The 20854-nt window shown below is 48.2% G+C and overlaps 1 protein-coding gene across 5 annotated transcripts in view; it reads left to right on the top strand.

Moving 5' to 3' along the window:
• Positions 1-20854, top strand: part of INSR (insulin receptor) — a 141587-nt gene that overhangs the window by 96919 nt on the left and 23814 nt on the right. For 3 of the 5 annotated variants that reach the window (XM_058728858.1, XM_058728854.1, XM_058728853.1), the window contains exons 6-13: positions 1109-1323; positions 2269-2395; positions 3976-4226; positions 5722-5889; positions 10555-10756; positions 12427-12462; positions 17098-17369; positions 19233-19372. In XM_058728858.1, coding sequence (XP_058584841.1) covers positions 1109-1323; positions 2269-2395; positions 3976-4226; positions 5722-5889; positions 10555-10756; positions 12427-12462; positions 17098-17369; positions 19233-19372 — 1411 coding nt within the window. The remainder of the gene's footprint in view (positions 1-1108; positions 1324-2268; positions 2396-3975; positions 4227-5721; positions 5890-10554; positions 10757-12426; positions 12463-17097; positions 17370-19232; positions 19373-20854) is intronic. The other 2 variants (XM_058728856.1, XM_058728855.1) reach the window with 1 other exon arrangement.

Below are 20854 nucleotides of genomic sequence, written 5' to 3'. Positions count from 1 at the left end.
TTGTACCAATGACTTCCTAGCTGGGCATCCTAGCATCAGACCAGTGCTGTCCAGCAGATATATGATACAAGTCACATGTGTGGCTTTAAATGTTCTAGTAGCCACTGTGTGAAAACTTTAAAAGAGAGAGGTGAAGTGAATTTTAGTAGTGCATTTTACTTTTTTTTTTTTTAATGTTTATTTATTTTTGAGAGAGAGAGGGAGAGAGTATGTGAGTGCGCAAGGGACAGAGAGAGAGGGAGGCACGGAATCAGAAGCAGGCTTCAGGCTCTGAGCTGTCAGCACAGAGCCCGACACAGGGTTTGAACCCACGAACTGTGAGATCATGACCTGAGCTGAAGTTGGACGCCCAACTGACTGAGCCACCCAGGAGCCCCAGTAGTGCATTTTACTTAACGCGTTCCATCTGAAATGTTATTTTGACGTGGACTCAATACAGGACAATGATAAACAAGATTTTTTACATCCTTTCTTTGCATGTGAAGTCTTCAAAGTCTGTGTTTTTTGCTTCTGGTACAGTCAGAATGGCCATGTTTCAGATGCTCAGTAGCCAGATGTGACTAGTGACTTCTGTCTTGACAGCACAGGTCCAGATGCTTCCCTTTTCCCATCTGTCATGTGCTGGTGGCCCACTGATCTTCTAAGACACAGATCTAACCCAGTTAGTGAACTGTTCTAGAACCTTCCTTTGCTGAGGAAGGTTAAGTGTTCTTGGTTGTGTTCTGGAATGCCGTGTGCTAGAGGGTTGGGCCCACTGTAGTCTTGTGGCCTGTCACCTGTTGGCCAGAGAGGCTATTTTTCTCTTCCCTGGGTCCACCTCAGGTGCCGCTGTGTCTTCCTTTCTTCCCCTCTGCAAAACCGTATCTCAGCCCATCGCTTACCCTCCTCCCCCACACGACTGAGCACAGACACCTTCCTGGCCATGGAGACTTCCTCACCTTCCCCTGTTCCTCCCACCCTTCATTTAACACTTAACGGGCACGTGCCAGGCAAGTGCTAAGGACTGGGGATGTAGCACCGAACACGATCAGCTCCAGCCATGGCCCCCCAGCCTTGGCATTGGAGGTGACAAACCCATGTATGACTGGGTTTGTGTGTGTTTCCATAGGAACTACTCTTTCTATGCCTTGGACAACCAGAACCTGAGGCAGCTATGGGACTGGAGCAAACACAACCTCACCATCACTCAGGGGAAACTCTTCTTCCACTATAATCCCAAACTCTGCTTGTCGGAAATTCACAAGATGGAGGAGGTTTCAGGAACCAAGGGGCGCCAGGAGCGGAACGACATTGCCCTGAAGACCAATGGGGACCAGGCGTCTTGTGAGTGGTGATGCCCTGGTCCTTCCAGCCCGTGGGCCAGATAGCATGGCTTCCCTCCCCCTTCAACATGGCAGTGGCCTCCAGGGGGTGTGCCACTGCCCCCCAGTGAGCTAGAACAACTCTGTGTGTTATAGGCTTTGTGAGGACAGGTATATCTTATCTCTTGACTACAGAAGTACAGTGCCTGATACTGGAAGATGCCACATAGGCATTGAATGAATGAATGAATGAATGAATGATACCTCCTTATATATGGCCTCGGCTCAAATGCTATAGCAGACCCTGCAGTTGTTATAGCTGGAGAGTGTTAGGTGACTACTCTCCTCCGACAGGTTCTTTCTTGAAGGAATGTCTGAGCATTGAAGTGCCAAGGTTTCCACTAATATCCACCTATGCAGTTGGTTCCTTGTGGCAGAATGTGGGAATCCAGGGTGGGGTGAGGAGAGCAAGGTTGGGGTGGAGGTTACGGGAGGGCTTGCGTCGCAGGCAGAGGGAATTAGTCTTTCCAAGGCCCGGTCTCTCCAAGATCTGCATGCTCTCTAAACTTATGTGGCATGTGTGCATTTGCCCTGGAGTTATGTCTTCAGACACGGAAGGCTTGCAGGTCCACATGTGTGACAGAATTGCATCAGGACAGATGTTACTCTTGAAAATCACTTTTCCCAGTAACTATTGGCCAGTTGTCCTTAGTTTGGTGCTGATGCTGTTACTCAGTTAAGCTTCTGGCCAAGTCGCTGGCTTGTGGTAGGGATAGTAGGGGCCACCTTGCACGACCAGTTCTTGCCTCTAAACCCTGGGAGAAGACACATGGGAATGAGACCCATCAAGAGAACAGAGGGTTGACATCTCCTTCCTCATGGACGCTCTTGGAAATGTAGGATTACCTGCTTTGGGCTGAAACAAGTTTTTAGTACTGATATTGCTGTTGTTTTTAAACTTTCCTAGGTGAAAATGAACTGCTTAAATTTTCTTACATTCGGACATCTTACGACAAGATCTTGCTGAAATGGGAGCCATACTGGCCCCCTGACTTCCGAGACCTCCTGGGCTTCATGCTCTTCTACAAAGAGGCGTAAGTTGAAAGGTTAAGAGGTGTGCAGGTGGTGTGTGTGTTCAGATGTTCCCCTCTGAGATTCCTCGATCTCTCTCCTCCTTCTGGAATAACCATCATAGGTTCCTTTAGACCATCTCACAAGTTGATGGCGTGTGAAGTTGCTAACATCTCCATCTGTCAAAACCAGGAATTGAAACAGGGTTCATTTGAAGGTCCAGATTGGCCAGTTTCCTACAGCAATATTCCATTTGGCCGCATAGACGTACATCTCACCAAGATATATCCTTAACAGAATTTGCTCAGTCTACTCCATGGGCATTTAAAAATTTATTTTTTAAATCTATTTGGCATTTTCCCCAACATTTAAAGAATTGTGGTAAAGCATACATAATATAAAATGGACCGCTTAATTATGTCTAAGTGTACATACAGCTCGGGGGCATTCACAGGGGCATTTTAATACTGTAAATCCATTCACAGTATTATGCAACTGTCTAGAAATTTCTTGTCTTCCCAAACTGAAACTCTATCCCCATTAAACAACACCTGGTCATTTTAAGCATAGTTGACCCTTGAGCAATGCAGGGGTGAGGGGTGCTGACCTCCCTGCCACCCATGTAGTCAAAAATCCATGTATACCTTTTGACTCCCCAAACACTTAGCTACTAGTAAGAGCCTCCTATTGACCAGATAGTAGGCTTACCGATAACGTAAACTGTCAATTAACATGTATTTTGTATATGTATTATAGACTGTGTTTTCATGATAAAGTAAGCTAGAGAAAAGAAAATGCTATTAGGAAAATCATAAGGAAGAGAAAATGCATTTATAGTCCTGTGCTGTAAAGAATCTGCATGTAGGTGGGTCCATGCAGTTTAGCCTGTATTGTTCAAGGGTCCACTGTATATGACTGTGCTGAAAAAAAAATTTTTTTTAAGATGTTACTTTCTTTTAAAGTTTACTTATTTATTTTTGAGGGAGGGAGAGAGAAAGAACATGGGGAAGGGGCAGAGAAAGGGAGAGAAAGAGAATCCTAAGCAGGCTGCACTTTGCCCATGTGGAGTCCTATGAACTCACGTACCATGAGATCATGACCTGACGGCTCAGATCAGATGCTTAACCGACTGAGCCATCCAGGTGCCCCTAAAGATTTTATTTTTAAGTAATCTCCATAGCCAGTGTGGGGTTTGAACTTACAACCCTGAGATCAAGAGTTTCTTTCTCCACTGACTGAGGGGAGCCAGCCAGGTGTGCCCCTGACTGTCCTGAAATTTTAAAGGGAGATAATGGAAGTGGTGATCGTATTCATATTAATCATTATTCCGTCTCTGAAGATTTATCATGTGTCAAAATGTGTGCCGAGAAGTAGTCTCTCTTATAGTCTTATCAGTAAGCCATCAAGTGTTAATTGGAAAATGAGCTATAAGGGAAGTAAGCGGTCCCTTCTCTTTGGGACCTGAGTCATTTTTCCTTGTGGCATAAGATTGTTGATGAACAGGACGCAACCTTATAGGATGTCACTGTTCCCACTGCATCTCTCCGTGCTCAGAGCGATAGTCAAGAAATGATAACCGTCTTGTCCTGCTTTGTCTTGGAAGCCCTTATCAGAATGTGACCGAGTTCGACGGGCAGGACGCGTGTGGCTCCAACAGCTGGACGGTGGTGGACATTGACCCGCCTCTGAGGTCCAATGACCCCAAGTCGCAGAACCACCCAGGGTGGCTGATGCGGGGTCTCAAGCCCTGGACCCAGTATGCTGTCTTTGTCAAGACCTTGGTCACCTTTTCTGATGAGCGCCGCACGTATGGGGCCAAGAGTGACATCATCTATGTCCAGACCGATGCCACCAGTAAGTGTTCGTCATATGAGTTGGAAATCTTGCCTTTAACAGGTTGACACGGTGATGGAAGAAGTGCTCTTTTCTGTGGCCATTGGCTTCTTTTTTAAAAAATTTAATTAATTTATTTATTAGATATTCACATATTTTTGAGAGAGAGAGAGAGAGAGAGAGAGAGAATGAGCGGGAGAGGGGCAGAGAGAGAGAGAGGACAGGTGATCTGTGCTGACGGCCAAGAGTCTGATGCGGAGCTCGAACTCACCACCTGTGAGATCATGACCTGAGCTGAAACCAAGAGTCGGACGCTCAACCGACTGAGCCACCCAGGTGCCCTGTGTTTATTGGCTTCTTAAAAGAGCCGGGTGCTGGGCTTTATAATTTCAAAAGACAAGACAATAGCAACAAGTCACTTGAAGGGTGTATATATATGTATACACATTCTTCCCATTATGGAAAACTTTCAAATATTCACCAAAGTAGAAGAAAAATGAGCCCCATGAACCATTTCCCAGCTTCGACAATTATAGTGTTTTGCCGTTTTTACTTCATCGCTGTGTCCCTTCCCCTTCCATTCTGGGGGGTGGGGGGTAGGTGGGGCGGGCTGGAGTATTTCCTAGCGATTTAGTTGTATTTTCGTAAAGCCCAAGTCCTTCTCCTGTTGTGGGGGTTCTCAGCCCGGGGTGATTCGCCCCACCCACCCATCGCCGCCCAGGGATGCTTGGTGATGCCTGGAGACAGTTTTGGTTGTCGTGACGGTGGACGTGGGGCTGTGGGTGGAGGCCAGCGATGCTTTCCCTACATCCTGCACAGCAACAACAGAGAATTATGTGGCCCCAAATGTCCATAGTACTGGGGGTGAGAAGCCCTGTCCCAGGGGACACAGCCCAAATTTCATGAGCCAGCCCCGGCCTTTTTGGCTGGTGCCCCTCATCTTGTGTCCTCCAATGATACCAAATGACTTAACAGTTGCTGGAAACTTCTAGCTTCCTCTGCCTTGAGTCCCCCCCACCCCCCCACTGAGGGATCAGCCACCTGCATTGTTGAGGGGTAGGTTTTGTGGGGCCCAAAGGTAGTGCATTTTGGGGGACTCTTAGATGAGCTGCCACTCCAGTGATGAGGACGACTGGGATCCAAGTGCTGAACGTTGCCCCACGGCTGGGTTCCATTTGGGGCGCACGTTAACCAGAAAAACGTGAGTTTATTTGTCTCTTCCTGCTATCTTCCTTTTCCCCAGCGTCTTCCCAGTGCCCAGGACAGAGCTTGGAGCCCGGCTGGAGCCCCGTAAATGCCTGTTGCGTAAATGAATGAATGGCAATGTGATGTGTGGTGTGAGTGGACAAGTGTGCTTGCCGGGTGAACGTCGACAGGCCTCCAGCGTCCTCTGAGGTTCAGTCATCACTGCGGCGAAAATCCATGTGACTTCTCCAACACGTGTGTCCTCCTTGCGCCCGCCCGACAGCCAGTCACCTCCTGCTCACGGTGGACCTGTCTCCTTTCTCCTTTGCAGACCCTTCCGTCCCCCTGGATCCTATCTCGGTTTCGAATTCCTCCTCTCAGATCATTCTGAAGTGGAAGCCTCCCTCGGACCCCAATGGCAACATCACGCACTACCTGGTGTTCTGGGAGAGGCAGGCGGAGGACAGTGAGCTGTATGAATTGGATTATTGCCTCAAAGGTGAGTGCGGGCGGGGTGTGTGGGAGCAGACGATCTGCTTTGTCCCGCTTCGAGGGAAACATCTCCCCACATCCTGGTTTTCCCAGGGTACGTGTGGGTGTGTGTGCACGCTCACACACTCCACAGCCTCTCATACAAGAACGTGCACACACGTTTCTCAACCTGATGACACCCTGGAGACTCACATCAAAACCAGATAGCTCTTATACCTTGCCACCATTTCCTTCTGGAATTTTCTCCTCCTCCCCCTTTTCCCTGTGGGGATGCGGCTGTGTTAACCCGCTGGGTTTTTGCGCTGAGCTAGGAATGGAGAGGCTCTTGACAAAGTCAGGGAAGAGTTCTAGCCCCTAAATTTAGACCCTTACGTTTTAAGGACTGGAGACAGCAAGGAGTGACAATCAGTTCTCTTCTGTGCTTTCCACTAAAAATTTATACTAGTGATGATTTCCCCCCTCAGTCTATAATCTTGTTTACTTAATAGGCTTCATCCATTTATAGAAAAATAGGAAATTATTTGTTCTTCAAACTAGTTGATATAAATTAGTTTAAAATTAAAAAAAATTTTTTTTTAATGTTTTTACTTATTTTTGAGAGAGAGAGAGAAGAGACAGAGCGTGCACAGGGGAAGGGCAGAGAGAGAGGGAGACACAGAATCCTAAGCAGGATCCGGCCTCTGAGCTGTTAGCACAGAGCCTGACACAGGGCTTGAACCCACAGACTGAGAGATCATGACCTGAGCCGAAGCCAGATGCTTAACTGACTGAACTACCCAGGCGCCCCTTTAACATTTTACTTTTGCATATTTTTTTTTAATGTTTATTTATTTTTGAGAGAGACAGAGACAGAGTGTGAGTGGGTTGGGGGCAGAGAGAGAGGGAGACACAGAATCCTAAGCAGGCTGCAGGCTCTGAGCTGTCAGCACAGAGCCCGATGTGGGGCTTGAACCCATGAACCACGAGATCATGACCTGAGCGCAGAAGTTGGATGCTTAAGTGACTGAGCCACCCGGGCGCCCCAAATTAGCTTAGAATGTTAATTAAAATTGGATTTAAAAACAAAACAAAGCAAAAAAACCCATCATACTGGAGAAACAGATGTCATTTTCCCCCATTAGTTTTTTTTTTTTTTTTTTTTTTTTGTCAGTTTGTTTTTATGTTTGTCTGTATTTATTTTTCTCTAGATTGTTTTAAGTTAGTGATTTCCTCAGTGATTGACCTCGGGGGCAGAGGCTCAGGGACGGCTGGTGAGGCCTGGCCGAGGCCCTGAGCCCACGGGCTGCTCTTGGCTGGACCTCTCACTCCGGCTGTAGGGCTTTGGGCAAGTCACTGAGCTTGCTTCTGGCTGCCTCCTTTTTGGGAGAAGGGGCAGGAGGCCAGATGATCTCCGGGAGCTGTCCCAGCTCTAAGATCATGTGCTATATGTATGCCTGTGACCTCATTCCCCGCCTGAGCTGAGGGTTGCAAACGTGATTTATCTCCTTCGATGCTTTATATAACTCAAGAGCAAGCACATTCCTCGGCTTAGCTGTGAGCTCTTGGCCCTGCATTCGAGTAACCGAAACCACCAGCTTGAACAACCACCGGCAGTGGCCCCTGATACTTTCTTTGCTGTTTCTTTCTTTCTTTTTTTTTTTTAAAGGGTAACCACTTTTATTCTGGAAGTCTAAATCTGTCATTACAATGTGGCTATTTAAACACGGCTTGGGGGGCCTGGGGGGCTCAGCCAGTTAAGCGTGGACTTCGGCCCAGGTCGTGATCTCACGGTTCACGGGTTCAAGCCCCGTGTCGGGCTCTGTGCTGACGGCTCGGAGCCCGGAGCCTGCTTAGGATTCTGTGTCTCCCTCTCTCTCTCTGCCCCTCCCCCACTCATGCTCTGTCTCTCTCTCTCTCTCTGTCTCAAAAATAAATAAACATTTAAAAAAAATGGCTTAATTTGTAATGATCACAAAGTTTATGTAATTAAAAATAAACTTACTAAGGAGCAGATTTTGTATGATTCCACTCATTGGAGGTCCCTAGAGGAGTCCCATCCATGGAGACAGAGAGTAGATGGTGGGCCCCAGGGGTAGGGGAGGGGACGGGGAAATCCCTGTTTCATGGGGACAGAGTTTCAGTTTGGGGAAGATGGAAGGTTCTGGCGGTGGATGGTGGGGGTGGGAGCATGACAGTGTGAATGTGCTTAATGCCCCTGAGCTGTACGTTTTTAAAAATGACTAAGAGGGGCGCCTGGGTGGCTCAGTCGGTTAAGCGTCCGACTTCAGCTCAGGTCACGATCTCGCGGTCCGTGAGTTTGAGCCCCACGTCGGGCTCTGGGCTGATGGCTCAGAGCCTGGAGCCTGCTTCCGATTCTGTGTCTCCCTCTCTCTCTGCCCCTCCCCCGTTCATGCTCTCTCTCTGCCTCAAAAATAAATAAAAACAAAACAAAAAAAATGACTAAGATGGTAAGTTTTATGTTATGTGTATTTTACCACAATTAAAAAAAATACACACAATAAGTGAGCTTGCTACCTGCGACCAGAACTGGTTTCCTGTTAGTATCAGCTATGTTTTTCCCTGCCACTTGGCTTTATTGAGGTATGTTTGAGTTGTAAGATATTCAAAGGTAAAATCAGAAGGTAGTGAAAGTGTCCATTGGGATGATTTTGATATACATACATGCTGTAAAGGGATTTTTCCCAGGTAGTTAGTTAATACATCCATTACCTCCTGTTTTTATCTTTTTTGTCTGTGTGTCTGAGAACATTTAAGTTCTGTTCCCCTAGCATATTTTAGTTATACACTGCAGTGTTATCAACTGCATTTTTATTTGGGGGGGGGAGGGGAGGGTGCAAGTGAGCGAGGGGCGGAGAGAGAGAAGTGGGACTCGCCTGAAGTGAGGCTCGAGCTCTACCCAGCGCGGGGGTAGAACCCACGAACTGTAAGATCATGACCTGAGCCGAAGTCAGATGCTTAACCGACTGAGCCACCCAGGCGCCCTCAACTGCATTTTAAAAAATTATGGTAAAGTATATATAACATAAAATGGACCATCTTAGCCTTTTCTAAGTGTCCAGGTCTGTGGCATTAAAGCCCATTCACACTGTTGGGTGACCATCGTGACCATCCAGCTCTAGAAACTCTGTCCCCATGAAACACTGACTCCCCCAGGCCCTGGCTCCCACCATCTGCCTCCCGTCTCTGTGGACGGGACTGTCCCTAGGTGCCCCGTCACCCAGACTTTTACTGCGTAGTCAGAGAAAAACCACGCGGCACTAAGTGCCCTGCCGTGGGTGCCAGAAAGGGTAACGGGGGGTGAGGAGCTGTGTCTGACCTCATGAAAGGTCCTTTCCTCTCCAGAAAATTCTCAGCAGCCTCCCTCACTCAGGAAATCCTACCTTTTTCTTCCATTTATAATGCCATTACCAGTCCCTTTAATGGTTAACCCAGCCAGGTCAGTCCGTGTCTATTAATACACGTCCCAAGTATTTTTAAGAGTCCCTTGTAGGCTTTCACAGCTGTATAAATACTTGGGCTTCCGAGTGGATACTCACCATTCACGGGAAGGTACTTCGAGCCCATTGTCTCCAGGACGCATTCAGGGGGAGAAGAAAAATGCTCAGGAGCTCCTGGGAGGCTGCAGGCACCAGGGCTGGCTGCAGGATAGGTGAATCCCAGGGCCCTTCGTGGATTGTGCCTGGAGAAAGTAGCTTTTATGTGCCTGGTTGCATCAGAAGTGTGGCTGTGCCCACCCGATGGATGGCAGGCACCCCTGGGACCGGACTCGGGTCAAGACACAGCCAGTGTGGCACTTAGCAACTTTGGGGGCGCCTGGGTGACTTAGTAGGTTAAGGATTCAACTTCAGTCCCAGTCGTGATCTCGCGGTCTGTGGGTTCGAGCCCTGCGTCGGGCGCGGTGCTGACAGCTCAGAGCCTGGAACCTGCTTCGGATTCTGTGTCTCCCTCTCTTTTGGCCCCTTGCCTGCTCATGCTCGCTCTCTCTCTCTCTCTCTCTCTCGAAAACAAATAAATTTCCAAAAAAATTTAAAAAAAAAGAGCAACTTTGTGTTTTTAGGACACTACCTTCCAGCAGTTGGTGTTCTCTCTCTCTTTTTTTTTTTTCTGATTCCTTTTTCTGTGCTTATTTTTTTTTAAATTGTTTAAAAATGCTTTTATTTATTTTTGAGAGAGAGAGAGAGACAATGCAAGCAGGTGGGGGGGGCTGTCTTTCGGCATGCCAAGGAAATTCCTACCACAGGGCCTTTGCACTTGCTTTTTGCACCATCTGAACTGCTTGCACCAAGGTATGTGCATAGCTCACTCGTTTACTTAGTTTAGAACTGCTCAGCGGTTGCTTTCTCTGAGACCACCTCATGAAAAACAGCACCCCCAGGCATCCTCTGTCCTTTTACCCTGCCAGCTGACTCATGGCATACGTATTTATTAGTTTATTGTGGATCCGTCCATCCACATGCACTAGATTGTAAGTCCCATGAGGCAGGGTCATGCCTAGTTACCTTATGGTCTCCAGCCTGATGGGATTATGGTGTCTCACAGTTTCTGGAACACACGGACCTGCACGGCTGCCCCGTGTGCCCAGCCCCTCTGAGAAGAACCCCCCCTTGGCTGTGTGTGTGTTGTGGGGTCAGGCGGGGAGAGATCTCAGGCCACCTGCTCTGCCCGTCTCTAGGGTTGAAGCTGCCTTCCCGGACCTGGTCCCCGCCGTTCGAGTCCGAGGGCTCCCAGAAGCACAATCAGAGTGAGTACGAGGAGTCCGCTGGCGAATGCTGCTCGTGTCCCAAGACCGACTCTCAGATCCTGAAGGAGCTGGAGGAATCCTCTTTCAGGAAGACGTTCGAGGATTATCTGCACAATGTGGTTTTCGTGCCCAGGTCAGGACCTTTCATTGGCTTGGTGTTGGGGGTCATTCCCTGGGGAACAAGATGAAGTGGGCACCCAGAGGGTGGGCAGGTAAAGAGGGAGATTCAGGAGAAGCCTTTTCAGGAAGTGTCACCCCAAACGGCGAAAAGTTAAAAACAAAAACAAAAAAACCCTCAGCATTTGCTCCCCGACGTGGCCCAAACCCTTCGTCCCACCCGTGGGCTGCCATCTGACTTCTCAAACGAGCTCCGTTAGATTATTGAGGCACACCCCTGAGGAGGGCCCCCCGGGCCCATGCTCCTTGTTCATCTATGCAGCTGTCTCATCCTTCTGGAAATTTCTACGGCATCTTCAAAACCTAGAGGCTGCTCCTGTTTAAGGTTGGGTTTCCTTCGGTGAATGAAGGGACTTATTGACATCCCATCCGATGTGAAAGGGTTTGCAGCGAAAATGACTCGAGGCTAGTTGGCTGTCTGCACAGACATTTAGGTACATGGCACGTTTCTTTCGAGGCCTCAAGCTTACTTGTCCGGCAAGTGCAGATAATCACGGTTTCTATTTCCTAGGACGCTGAGAGCACGTGAGTCACCCAGGCTTAGCCTTGACACTCTCGGTGTTTGGAGCCAGCCCCCTCCTTTGCCGTGGGGCCATCCCGTGTGCTGGGGGATGACAAACAGTATCCCTGCCTCCACCCCCTAACCCCAGCAGTGCTGCATGCATCACAGGGGCTCGTGACTCTTTGCAGTCACTTCGTTTATTTTTGAGAGAGAGAGAGAGCGCACAAATGGGGGAGGGACAGAGAGAGAGACACACACAGAATCGGAAGCAGGCTCTAGGTTCTGAGCTGTTAGCACAGAGTCCGACGCGGGGCTTGAACCCACACACCGTGAGATCGTGAGCTGAGCGGAAGTCGGACGCTCAACCGACGGAGCCTCCCAGGGGCCCCCAGTCGCTTCCTCTTTTTTGGATCCAAAGCCTGGGTTTCTCAGCTGGAGAGTCCTCTGCCCCAGGTTACGGCAACCAGTGAGCGACCGTAGGCTGTGAGCCACGTCCTGCCTCACTCCCCTTACAGACCTCGGCAGATGGACTACCCAGAAATATCTGAGGCACAGGGCCATTTCCAAAGTGGATCAAAACCCCAAAACGCTGACACTGGGACAAAGGAAGACTCTAAAACGGCTCCTTTCAAATGCCTGCCGTCGCTCCTCACGCAAATAGATGTGTCCCCAGAACCATCGAGATGTGACATTTAAAAAAAAAAAAAAATTCTTTCTTGTGTTTTTCCTCGGTAACCCTGAGTCCAAAAGAGCGCTTCACGGCACAGCCCAGGCATTGAGGCAGCTACTCTTTTACTGGTTAAAAACAAAACGCTGCTGGGCTCGAGCAAACGGCCGAGTCACCTGTGATGTTTAAATGTGATCAAGTTTGACATCCGAGGGGGATCCCGGCCGTCCGGGTCTCTGGCGGGTACTTTCTCTGATTCCTGTCCCCGCCCCCCTTTCTGTGTTCTCTGCACCTGCTGGAGAAGATGTGATTCGGGTGTTGGGATGAGTGGTCCACGGCGAAGGGCAGGGCGCCCTTGGTCTGCTCGGAGGAAGTGTGGCTCCCAGAGTGTCGGAAGGAAGAGGTCTCTCTGAAGGAGTTCTGTCTGTCCTCAAAGTGGTTGGTTTTGTTTTCACAGAAAATCCTTTTCAAGCCCTGGTGCTGAGGACAGTAGGTACGACTCACGTGCAGAATGTCTGCGTGGCCACTGGCAGCTTCTCGGTGCAGGGCCAGCCGGCCAGACAGGGCAGGAAGCATGCTGTGTGCCTTTGAGACTCCAGAGGCTTCTGTGGCTTGATGCATGTGACAGTCTGCTCTGCCCTTATCAGAGGCTTCATGAGTCCATACGTCAGCTGCCTTCACCCCGAAATGGGATCTGGGCATGAATGTCAGGGAAAAAAATCTTCACTAACACACTCTTACTAAAACACAGAATCAAGGGGCGCCTGGCTGGCTCAGTCTGTAGAGCATGCGACTCTTGATCTCCGGGTTGGGAGTTCAAACCCCGCATTGGGCACAGAGTTTACTTAAAACACACACACACACACACACACACACACACACACACACGAGGGAAGGGGTAATTTGTGGGTACCTCTGAGATGCCAGACATCCCCCTCCGTGCATCCACCTGCGAAATGTTAATTTCTCAACATCTACGGTGTAGACAGAGCGTTTTGATCTGGGGTGACAGGTGCAGCATTGCGGGCGTGAGCAGAGGTGTGCCGTATCACAGAACCCCACTGAGGACAGGCAGAGAGATGCCAGGGAAGGGCAGGGCCTCAGGATGAGTCACGGGCTCTTGGGGGGCAGGGGGAGACCAGAGGGGAGGCGAGAAAGGCAGATCAGGGCCATGTGGAGGGATTTCATTGTCTCACAGTGGGTTCCCTTGTTTATTTTCGGGCGCGTGTGTGCGTGGCGCTGGTCTGACCTCTAGCGGCCACTTGGAATATAATCTACAGAAAAGAAAGGCCTAGAAATTTGAAGCTTTGGTCCAGACCCAGGTTTCTCAAGCTCAGATGTACTCACATTTAGGGCCAGATCGCTGTCCGTTGTGAGGCCCGCCCTGTGCATGGTGGGGTGTTGAGCGGCATCTCTGGTCTCTGGGCTCACAACGCCAGGAGCGCACTTGTCCCTGAGCAGTGACCAGGGGACCAGTGTGAGCCTGTGGGGTGTGTAGGCAGTGGACACTGAGGGCCCAGACTGTGGGTAAAGGGGAACCACTGTGTATACATTCAGCTCATTTGATGAGAACCTTCCATGTTTCCCATTGTTCAGACACCCATTTCTCAGTAGTTACTCACGAGGCACCAGCGTCCTGGTCAGCTGGCCCGTTTGTGCCTGGATGGAAGTGTTCTGAATCTTGCTGACATGGGTCTATCTTTGGTTTTCACCCAAGAATTTCACTGGTCTTTTGGCCCAACAGAAAATCATAACACGTGCGCCCCCAAGGAGGGTTCGTTTTCTGACCACACGTTTTCTGACCACACGTTTTCTGACTACGGTAAAGACTAAAAATTGACCTCAAGCATTTGAGCAGAGAACTTCTTCCTGGTGATTGAAAGTCAATCACTTTGATACCTTTTGGGAGAAGCAGACGTGGAGAGACTTTCATTAAAGTCCATTTGGACAAGAGTGCAAATGAGAGTATCACATACCTTGAACTCGTAGAATATCGCCAACACTGGGCGTCGATGCAAGTTAGTAGCCTTCAGTGATTTTGGAAGTTAAGAAACAACTTAAAAAGGTGAAAATACAAATTGTAGGGGAGGGGAAATCAAGATCGCTGAACTTGTAAATCTAAGGATGAAAATCGCAAATAATTAGAAGTAAGGCAGGAGACAGAAAACTAGGGTCGAAGGAAGATTTTCATGTTGAATTTCCTGGACAGTGTTGCGTTCTTCAATTTGAAGCTTTCAGTGAAGAGGGAAGTTTTAATTTGATCTGATTCTAGAAGAAGTTGAAAAAATTAAATATTCTAATAACCTTGGAAAATGACTAAAAATTACAGGTCAACACCTGAAAAAAATTATGTCACAAAAAGGCCCTAGACCCAGAGAGTTTTACAGGTGAGTTATTTGAAATTCTGAAAGAGCAACTATTTGCTGTAATATAGAAACTTCTCAGAGCATACCAATCTATGGAACTCTTTCCAGGTTGTTTTATGAAACTAACATGATACCCCTTAGCAGACACAGGTGAAGATGCTACATTAACAGAATGAGCGTCCCACTTTGGCTCAGGTCATGATCTTATGGCTCGTGGGTTCGAGCCCCGCGTCGAGCTCTGCGCTGACAGCTCAGAGCCTGGAGCCTGCTTCTGATTCTGTGTCTCCCTCTCTCTCTGCCCCTAACCCACTTGCATTCTGTCTCTGTCTCTCTCAAAAATAAATAAACATTAAAAAAAAAAAATTCTAACTGAGGGAAACAAGAAGAGGCCTCGTATAAAAGTAGGAGTGGAATGCTTCTGCTACAAGGTAAATATTATCTAGATGAAACCAACAGCCGAGGTAACATTGTACTGAAGCGCTCCCAGTCATAGTTAGAAGGAAGCTCCGTGTCATCGTTACTAATTAACATTTTCCTGGGTATCCAGCCAATGCAATAAGATACAAAATAGAAATTAGAATAGTAAAGGATGGATTGTGGGAAATAAGGTCACTTGTGTTTGCGGATAGCCTAGGGCAGGGGTAGATGAGCTACGGTGTGCAGGCTGGCTGCCCGTTTTTGTCAATGAAGTTTCCTTGGAATGCGGCCACACCCATCTTTATATTTTGTCTATGGCTGCTTCCAAGCCACAATAGCTGGAAAGCCATTGAAAGTTGAGTAGAGAGGTGGACCGTGTGTCCTACAAAATCCAAAATATTTACTTTCTAGCATTTGCAGGAAGAGTTTGCTGACTTTTTCTAGTGTGTTCCTTGAAAACCCAAGAATATCAACTCTGACGCTCTTAGAGCAGAGTTTGGGAAAGAGAGTTACAATGTAAATAAACAAAAAACCAGTAGGTATACTAGCAACAGTTAGACTATAAAAACAGAATATGAAAAAAAAAATATGGAGTCTCTTGGTTCAAAATCTGAAACGAAACAAAACCCCAGGAAACCCTGTAACCCTCAGTATTGATGTGGTCGTCCTGAGATGCAGTTTTGAGGGGCTGCTGGGGAGACCCCAGGTCAATACAAAGCTCCTGGAGAGCAGTTTCGCCATAGGGATGAACAGATACAGCCTAGTGATTTCTAAGAGTCTACTTTTAGGATCTAATAAGACAATCAGACAACGATCGAAGCATTATTTACAATAACCAAAAAAAAAGAAAAAAAAAAACCTGGGACACTTACGCAGGCATGCCTCGGGGGCATTGCGGGTTTGGTTCCAGACCCCCGTGGTAAACGGATATCGCAATAAAGCAGGTCACGTGAATTTTTTGGTTTCTCCGTGCGTGTAAATGTTATGTTTATACCACACTGTAGTCTGTTGGGTGTGTGCAGGGGCATTATGTCTGACAAAACGACATACATACCTTCATTTACAAACCTTGCTAAAAGACACAAACCATCATGTGGGCTTTCCGCGAGTGGTAAGCACTGATCACCGATCCCCGTAACAAATATAAGAATACTGAGAACCTTTGAAACCTACCATGATGAGAATCACCCGAAGGTGATACAGAGACCCAAAGTGAGGAAGCGCTGTTGGCAAAAAAATGGTGCCAGTAGGCCTGCCTGATACAGGGACGCCCCAACCCGTCAATCTGTAAAAGAGCTGAATCTTGTGAAACGCAGTGATGCAAAAACGTAGTATCATGAGGTAGGTCTGTATTAGGTAACATAGGAGGACGGTTAGTAAATTCTGGCTCACGCATCCAATTGAATATTTTCCAGTGTTCCAAGTTTTCTGCCATGAGTAGGCAGCACTTGGGTAGCAAGGAGGGGAAAACCTTCACGTTGAAAAAGAAAAAATCATAAATTCTGTGCTCAGTACTTAAGGCATTATGTTCGAAGGAAAGTATTTGAGGAATGTGTTCGATACAAGAAGGGAACAAAGGGTCATAAAGCCAGCTCGGTCTTCTTTATACCTGCACATAATATTTCCAGAAAAAAAAAAAAAAATTGCCCACAGGAAACAGCGGACGGTGGGATGGTGAATAATTTGAATTTTCTTTATGCTTTTGTTTGGTGTGTGTTTATAAATTTTTAGGCAATTGTGTTTCTTATATCCTCTTAAATGGGGGGAAAACGTGTGTCGACTGCATTTGTTTTTTGTTTTGGGGGGCTTTTTTTTGGAGTTCCCCTTACCAACTTGAGTGATAAGATTTTTTATCTTTAACCCAAGAATGAAAAATTAGTCGCTCATATTATGCAGACGCCCTAAATGGAAAATAAGAACTAGAAGATGCATTTTTCCCGTTTACACTGCTGATGCTGGCCGGTAGTTGGAGCTGTTGGGTCCATGCTGTGTGACAGGGTTCCCGAAAACCTAGACTCTCACATGCTTCGGGCATCTTATTCTTAACACTGAGCCTGGGTGGCTGAGCCATCTGCACAGTGAAAACCTGAAATCAAGCACATGCAGGGGACTGTTGGTGTGGGGCTGCCGCTCGTGGTCCTGGGGTGCCCTGCTCCCCACCCCCTCACCCCAAGGGCAGCCGCTCCGGGTTGTAATTCCTGGCAACCTGCATTTCATCTGTGTGCCTGCTCACATCTCCGCTGTGCTGCGGTCTTTGATTTTGAGCCTTTGATGCTCCAGCATCAAAGTTTTCTTTTTTTAAACATGGGGATCGTGTGACCGCCTGTGTCCTGCTGTCGTGACAGGCCATCGCGGAAGCGCAGGGCCCTCGCCGACGCTGGGAACGTGACGGCCGCCGTGCCCACGGTGCCTGGTTTCCCCAACACTTCCAGCAGCGTGCCCACGAGCCCGGAAGAGCACAAGCCCTTCGAGAAGGTGGTGAACAAAGAGTCGCTGGTCATCTCCGGCCTGCGTCACTTCACCGGCTACCGCATCGAGCTGCAGGCTTGCAACCAAGATGCCCCCGAGGAGAGGTGCAGCGTGGCCGCCTACGTCAGCGCCAGGACCATGCCCGAAGGTGGGTGGTGGTGCCCGGAGCCCCAGGCTGAAGCCCTCTGCCTGCTGGAGTGGATTTGCCTTCATCGTTTCTGAGTTTACTTACTTATTTTAAAATTTTTTTATGCGTTTACTTCTTTTTGAGAGAGAGAAAGAGAGAGAGAGAGAGAGACAGAGTGCAAGCAGGGGAGGGTCAGACAGAGAGGAGACACAGAATCCAAAGCAGGTTCCAGGCTCCGAGGTGTCAGCACAGAGCCTGACGCGAGGCTTGAACCCGTGAACTGCGAGATCGTGACCTGAGCTGAAGTCTGGCGCTCAGCCGACTGAGCCACCCAGACGCCCCTTTTATTTTTATTTTTATTTTTATTTTTATTTTTATTTACTTATTTATAGTTTTATTTCTTTTTGAAGCGAGAGAGAGACAGAGCGTGAGCAGGGGAGGGTCAGACAGAGAGGAGACACAGAATCCAAAGCAGGTTCCAGGCTCCGAGGTGTCAGCACAGAGCCTGACGCGGGGCTTGAACCCATGAACTGCGAGATCATGACCTGAGCCGAAGTCTGGCGCTCAGCCGACTGAGCCACCCAGACGCCCCTTTTATTTTTATTTTTATTTTTATTTACTTATTTATAGTTTTATTTCTTTTTGAAGTGAGAGAGAGACAGAGCGTGAGCAGGGGAGGGGCAGAGAGAGAAGGAGACACAGGATCCAAAGCAGGCTCCGGGCTCCGAGCTGTCAGCCCAGAGCCCGACATGGGGCTCGAACTCACGAACCACGAGATCGTGATCTGAGCCCAAGTCAGACGCTTAACCAACCGAGTCACCCAGGCAGCCCTGTCACTTTGTATTTGTGCCCAGCTTTATTGAGCTACAGTTGACATACAACATTGCGTAAGTTGAAGGCGTACTTGTGTGTTGATTTGATACTCGTACGTATGGCAGGACGATTACCACCAGAGGGGCAGCTGACGTCTGCATCACGATACGTGATTGCTATTTCTTCTTTCGTAGTGAGGACACTTAAGGTCTACTCTCTTAGCAGCTTCAGAGTAGGTACTAGAGTGTTGTTAACTGTAGTCACCATGCTATGCGTTACGTCTCTACTGCTTAATTCATCTCCTAAGCTGGAAGTTTGTCCCTTTTGACTAATATCTTTGCATTACTCCCCAGCCCCTGGTAACCACCATTCTGGTCTCTGTTCTCTGTGAGTTCTCCTTTTTTAGATTCCGCATATGCGTGAGATCATACAGTATTTGTCTTTCTCTGCCTGGCTTATTTCACTTAGCATAATGCCCTGAGGATCCATTGGTATTTGCCTTTATTATTATTATTTTTTCATGTTTATTCATTTTTGAGAGAGCATGAGTGGGGGAGGTGCAGAGAGAGAGAGAGAGAGAGAGGGAGAGAGGGAGAGGGACAGAGGATCTGAAGCGGCTTCTGCACTAACAGCAGTGAGCCTGATGCAGGGCTGGAACTCACGAAACTGAGATCATGACCTGAGCCAAAGTTAGGTGGTTGACTGACTCACCCAGGCGCCCCTGCTGTTACTATTTTTTTTGATTACACGAGTCATACGTAGCCACTATGGAAACTAGCAAATGCACACAGCCATAAGGGAAATAAAGTAAAATTAAGAAATGCATATACGTATTGTATTAATCAGGGTTCTCCAGAGAAGCAGAACCAGTGGGATATGAGATAGACAGATAGATGGATAGATAGATATGTGGACGGTCCTGCAAAGTGAGTTTGAAGTGTCCCTTCTCCCACATGGCAAATGGAACATGGGAAAGTTATGCGAGTGGTTTGAGGTTGCTCAGCTGGGGGTGGTGGGGGTGGGATTTGATCCAGAGGTCAGGTGCCTGCCTCTAACCACTGCTCCTTACAGCCAAGGCAGACGACATTGTTGGCCCTGTGACCCATGAAATCTTCGAGAACAACGTGGTTCACTTGATGTGGCAAGAGCCTAAAGAACCCAATGGATTGATCGTGCTGTATGAAGTGAGTTACCGACGGTATGGTGATGAGGTAAGACCCTTGATGCTTGGACATGTGCTTCCGAGCTGTCATTGGTACTCCCTTTGTCTTTTATTTATTTATTTATTTATTTTGAGAGCGACAAAAATAGCACAAATGGGGGGAGGAGAGAGAGAGAGAGAAAGAGAGAGAGAGAGAATCCCAAGTAGGCTCCAAGCTGCCAGCACTCGGGGCTCGAACCCACCAAGGGATCACGACATGAGCTAAAACCAATGTTTCAGCCCCCCAGGTGCCCCACCCTCTTCTTCTTCTTAAATTTTAGCCCAAGGCTTCTCCTATTTGATGCTTTGTCATTAGGACTCAAAGCCTTGATTTATAGCTTTCCAGGGAGGTGGGATAGAAATGCCAGTCTACAAACTCATTTATTTCCTCAGTCTCTCACATTGCTTTTTCAGCTCTGTCCTTCAAGGGGACAGGAGACCCGTTTCGCTTTAGACAGAGTTACCTGAGACTGGGGAGAAATCACATCGAACCTTAATAAGTAACTTTTTGTTTACACCCAGACACCGGGCAGGGTGACGGGTGACCGCACAAGATGTGGAATCTCAGGAGATCAAAAAAGTAGCCAAGGATGCACATATTAAGCGCTTAACACACAGGCGTGTCTCATTTATCATAGTTTATCACGTCTGAGACAGGATTAGGCAACCCCATTATTTTTGTGGGCTGCTGAAAAAGAAAAAGATGCTGCCGGGTCTCATTGTAAGTTGGTGCGGCTTGTCAGACGCATCCCCATTTCAGACATGTCAAACGCATGTAATGCCGTGCCTCTCAGGACCTGTGAAACAGTGGGCCGGAATTGGCCAGCCCCTGCTCTAAGCCACGCCTGTAATACCGTGGGGGTAGATCTGTGTCCCCAGCAGGGCTCGCGGGCTGCTCCTGCTGGGAGATGCCCTGGCCGGGGCTTGCCTCTGACCGGGGACAGTTCTCCCCTTTACCATGTGTCTTCAGAGAAATCACGTCACCTCCCTGGCTTTGACTGAGCCCTTCCCCTGTCCCAGACATTGTGCTGAGTCCTTTGCAATCATCCATTCAAACTGCACGGTGACCCGACCCGGTGGGATCCGTTAGTGTCTCTGCTTACGGCCAGAAGCGTGGACAGCGGAGCAGCCAGTGGAGTTGGTCAGGGTCACACGTGCAGCACTTAAATCCAGACTGTTGGGCCCTGGAATCAACCGTCTACAGTTGAGGACAACCACTTAGGTCAGAGGTCATTTTCTTTCCTTCATCTTTTTTTTTTTTAATGGAGAAATGCTACAATTTATTATCATTTTTTTAATCTAATTTATTGTCAAATTGGCTAACATGCAGGGTGCATACCGTGTGCTCTTGGTTTCGGGAGTAGATTCCCGTGGTTCATCGCTTATGTACAACACGCAGTGCTCATCCCGACAAGTGCCCTCCTCAATGCCCACCACCCATTCCCCTCTCCCTGCTCCCCCCCATCAACCCTCAGTTTGTTCTTTATATTTA

The sequence above is a fragment of the Neofelis nebulosa genome, chromosome 4 (genome assembly GCF_028018385.1).
Source record: "Neofelis nebulosa isolate mNeoNeb1 chromosome 4, mNeoNeb1.pri, whole genome shotgun sequence".
Lineage (NCBI taxonomy): Eukaryota > Metazoa > Chordata > Mammalia > Carnivora > Felidae > Neofelis > Neofelis nebulosa.
This window is presented reverse-complemented; position numbering and strand designations above follow the sequence as displayed.